This window comes from Uranotaenia lowii, chromosome 2 (assembly GCF_029784155.1).
Source record: "Uranotaenia lowii strain MFRU-FL chromosome 2, ASM2978415v1, whole genome shotgun sequence".
Lineage (NCBI taxonomy): Eukaryota > Metazoa > Arthropoda > Insecta > Diptera > Culicidae > Uranotaenia > Uranotaenia lowii.
Genome location: NC_073692.1, coordinates 34,265,340 through 34,270,039, shown reverse-complemented (window position 1 = coordinate 34,270,039; position 4,700 = coordinate 34,265,340). Strand labels below are relative to the sequence as shown.

Below are 4,700 nucleotides of genomic sequence, written 5' to 3'. Positions count from 1 at the left end.
TGTCAAAATTGTCAAAATTGTCAAAATTGTCAAAATTGTCAAAATTGTCAAAATTGTCAAAATTGTCAAAATTGTCAAAATTTTCAAAATTTTCAAAATTGTCAAAATTGTCAAAATTGTCAAAATTGTCAAAATTGTCAAAATTGTCAAAATTGTCAAAATTGTTAATTAGTTGTGTCGACAGATTTTTGCAGATTTTCAAAATGAAAATTCGGTACCCGGGTTTTGATTTGAAATTTTGTACAGAAAAACGCAAAAATTTGTTCGAGGCAAGACTGGATTGTGGGTGGGCAAATGGGGGCCTCGAGGATAAAAATAACATTGTTTAAATCACACTGCTTTAACTATAGAAAATCACAAAAGGAAATCAAAATTTAAAATCTTAATTAAAACGTTAAATAGGTATAACAGTTAAGGTGGTTTTCGTTAACGAATATCTTGAAAATTTTACTCTAATATAAGTTTAGGGGGCTTTCTAGTGTGATCATTCCAAATTTTTTCCCGAAAATATCCGGGAAAATCTAATACGATTTTTTTTTAATCCGGACTTTTTCTCGAATTTTTCAATACAATTATCGAGCAAATCTGAACAAATACTTCAGCAAACATTTAACAACAGCGATATAAAAACGCTTATAACAGAAGGAATATTTAATAGGATTAAACTTACCAAAACAGCATACAGTGGCTTCCAAAATTATTGGCTTAAACTTATTATTAACATTGAATACCCTGTTAGACACCCTCCAGTAGATGAAGATTAGAGAAAGTGATTTTTCAAGTTTCGATGATAAAAAATCTCAAACCTGGTGAAGGTTCCTCCTAGACATGAGAAAAAACTTACTCTTAAAGACTTTCCAATAGATTGCTTTCTCTTAAAAATGAAGGAAAAATTTATAACAGTTTGCGAACAATTTATTGAACGTCAATATAGGAGATCATCTTCGTTTCTAACAAGATCACAGTTTCTTTACACCTTGATTCCGTTCTTCTCGATTTCTTCGCGGTACTGTTCGATATATTTTCCCTCCGGATCGTAACGTTCCCGCAGGGCTTTCCACTCGACGGGCCGATTCTGGCTGAGGGATTCGAAAACCCGGATGGCAGTGGCGCGTTGATTTTCACTGCACTTGGCACAGTTGGTCTCCAGAGCTTCCGGCAGGATTCGTTTCAGCTCGTTGCCTTCCGGCGTGCAGCGTCCCTCATCCATCATGCACAGATAGTAGTTCCGGAACAGTCGATCCGATGCCAGGATATCGTCCACATTGATGGTATCGAATTTGGAGGTGTACTTGCTACCTTCTTCTTCTTGGGCTGCGGCCAGCGCAAGCACAGCGAAAATGGCAAGGAAGAATTTCATTTTCCCAAAATATCTAGAATGCAAAAGAAAACACAATTCAAATTTTCCGCTTTTTACGCCCGATATTCAACAAACTCACTAGCTATGTTAATGTTCTTGATTCGAGATGCTTCACTATACTAGCTCATAGAAGCCTTCTAATCTGCTTTTATAGTAGAAATTGCAGTTTTCGGGCTTAACCTTAAGTCCAAATGCAACCGGCACGAAATCAAGGATTCCGGTCATTTCGCGAATATGAGAGGAGTAGATTTATTGACGTAAAATCTATCGCCGGTTCCTTTCTTCCACCGAGCAATAATTATTTCACTTACCACTCCATTCCGGCGGATTTGAACATTTATCTCGAATGAACCACACAATTCCATGCAGAAGACGCGGAGAGGCTGTGAAATAGACAACGTATCCGAGGATCACCTTCAATCACCTTTAAGTGAACTTTGGCAGACAAGATTCCATGATGCGCATTTGGATTGGTTTCGTTTTTTTTACCCCTTTGTTTCTATGCAGTTTGCCGGCTTTCTCAAGAGAACCCTCTCCGCGACTTGCTGATATTTTAACCAGTTGCAATAGGAGAAAGATCATAAACTCTAGCTGGTTCACATTCTAAAAACCTTCGAATGGTTTTCATCGAAGCTTCTTAAAAAAATATCAAAATGAACTTTAACTGTCATTTTATTCTGACTTTTTTATTGACAAAAATGACAAAAATGACAAAAATGACAAAAATGACAAAAATGACAAAAATGACAAAAATGACAAAAATGACAAAAATTACAAAAATTACAAAAATGACAAAAATGACAAAAATGACAAAAATGACAAAAATGACAAAAATGACAAAAATGACAAAAATGACAAAAATGACAAAAATGACAAAAATGACAAAAATGACAAAAATGACAAAAATGACAAAAATGACAAAAATGACAAAAATGACAAAAATGACAAAAATGACAAAAATGACAAAAATGACAAAAATGACAAAAATGACAAAAATGACAAAAATGACAAAAATGACAAAAATGACAAAAATGACAAAAATGACAAAAATGACAAAAATGACAAAAGTGACAAAAATGACAAAAATGACAAAAATGACAAAAATGACAAAAATGACAAAAATGACAAAAATGACAAAAATGACAAAAATGACAAAAATGACAAAAATGACAAAAATGACAAAAATGACAAAAATGACAAAAATGACAAAAATGACAAAAATGACAAAAATGACAAAAATGACAAAAATGACAAAAATGACAAAAATGACAAAAATGACAAAAATGACAAAAATGACAAAAGTGACAAAAATGACAAAAATGACAAAAATGACAAAAATGACAAAAATGACAAAAATGACAAAAATGACAAAAATGACAAAAATGACAAAAATGACAAAAATGACAAAAATGACAAAAATGACAAAAAATTAAAAAAATGACAAAAATGACAAAAATGACAAAAATGACAAAAATGACAAAAATGACAAAAATGACAAAAATGACAAAAATGACAAAAATGACAAAAATGACAAAAATGACAAAAATGACAAAAATGACAAAAATGACAAAAATGACAAAAATGACAAAAATGACAAAAATGACAAAAATGACAAAAATGACAAAAATGACAAAAATGACAAAAATGACAAAAATGACAAAAATGACAAAAAGGACAACAATGACAAAAATGACAAAAATGACAAAAATGACAAAAATGACAAAAATGACAAAAATGACAAAAATGACAAAAATGACAAAAATGACAAAAATGACAAAAATGACAAAAATGACAAAAATGACAAAAATGACAAAAATGACAAAAATGACAAAAATGACAAAAATGACAAAAATGACAAAAATGACAAAAATGACAAAAATGACAAAAATGACAAAAATGACAAAAATGACAAAAATGACAAAAAAGACAAAAAAGACAAAAATGACAAAAATGACAAAAATGACAAAAATGACAAAAATGACAAAAATGACAAAAATGACAAAAATGACAAAAATGACAAAAATGACAAAAATGACAAAAATGACAAAAATGACAAAAATGACAAAAATGACAAAAATGACAAAAATGACAAAAATGACAAAAATGACAAAAATGAACAAAAATGACAAAAATGAACAAAAATGACAAAAATGACAAAAATGACAAAAATGACAAAAAATGACAAAAATGACAAAAATGACAAAAATGACAAAAATGACAAAAATGACAAAAATGACAAAAATGACAAAAATGACAAAAATGACAAAAATGACAAAAATGACAAAAATGACAGAAATGACAAAAATGACAAAAATGACAAGAATGACAAAAATGACAAAAATGACAAAAATGACAAAAATGACAAAAATCACAAAAATGACAAAAATGACAAAAATGACAAAAATGACAAAAATGACAAAAATGACAAAAATGACAAAAATGACAAAAATGACAAAAATGACAAAAATGACAAAAATGACAAAAATGACAAAAATGACAAAAATGACAGAAATGACAAAAATGACAAAAATGACAAAAATGACAAAAATGACAAAAATGACAAAAATGACAAAAATGACAAAAATGACAAAAATGACAAAAATGACAAAAATGACAAAAATGACAAAAATGACAAAAATGACAAAAATGACAAAAATGACAAAAATGACAAAAATTACAAAAATTACAAAAATTACAAAAATTACAAAAATTACAAAAATGACAAAAATGACAAAAATGACAAAAATGACAAAAATGACAAAAATGACAAAAATGACAAAAATGACAAAAATGACAAAAATGACAAAAATGACAAAAATGACAAAAATGACAAAAATGACAAAAATGACAAAAATGACAAAAATGACAAAAATGACAAAAATGACAAAAACGACAGAAATGACAAAAATGACAAAAATGACAAAAATGACAAAAATGACAAAAATGACAAAAATGACAAAAATGACAAAAATGACAAAAATGACAAAAATGACAAAAATGACAAAAATGACAAAAATGACAAAAATGACAAAAATGACAAAAATGACAAAAATGACAAAAATGACAAAAATGACAAAAATGACAAAAATGACAAAAATGACAAAAATGACAAAAATGACAAAAATGACAAAAATGACAAAAATGACAAAAATGACAAAAATGACAAAAATGACATAAATGACAAAAATGACAAAAATGACAAAAATGACAAAAATGACAAAAATGACAAAAATGACAAAAATGACAAAAATGACAAAAATGACAAAAATGACAAAAATGACAAAAATGACAAAAATGACAAAAATGACAAAAATGACAAAAATGACAAAAATGACAAAAA

The 4,700-nt window shown here is 28.6% G+C and overlaps 1 protein-coding gene across 1 annotated transcript; it reads right to left on the bottom strand.

Annotated features, from left to right (window-relative positions):
• Positions 1 to 970: 970 nt before the first annotated feature.
• On the bottom strand, positions 971 to 1,360 carry LOC129746405 (ejaculatory bulb-specific protein 3-like). The gene has a single exon (XM_055740047.1). It carries the CDS (start codon positions 1,358 to 1,360, stop codon positions 971 to 973), a length of 390 nt encoding a protein of 129 aa, XP_055596022.1.
• Positions 1,361 to 4,700: the final 3,340 nt, after the last annotated feature.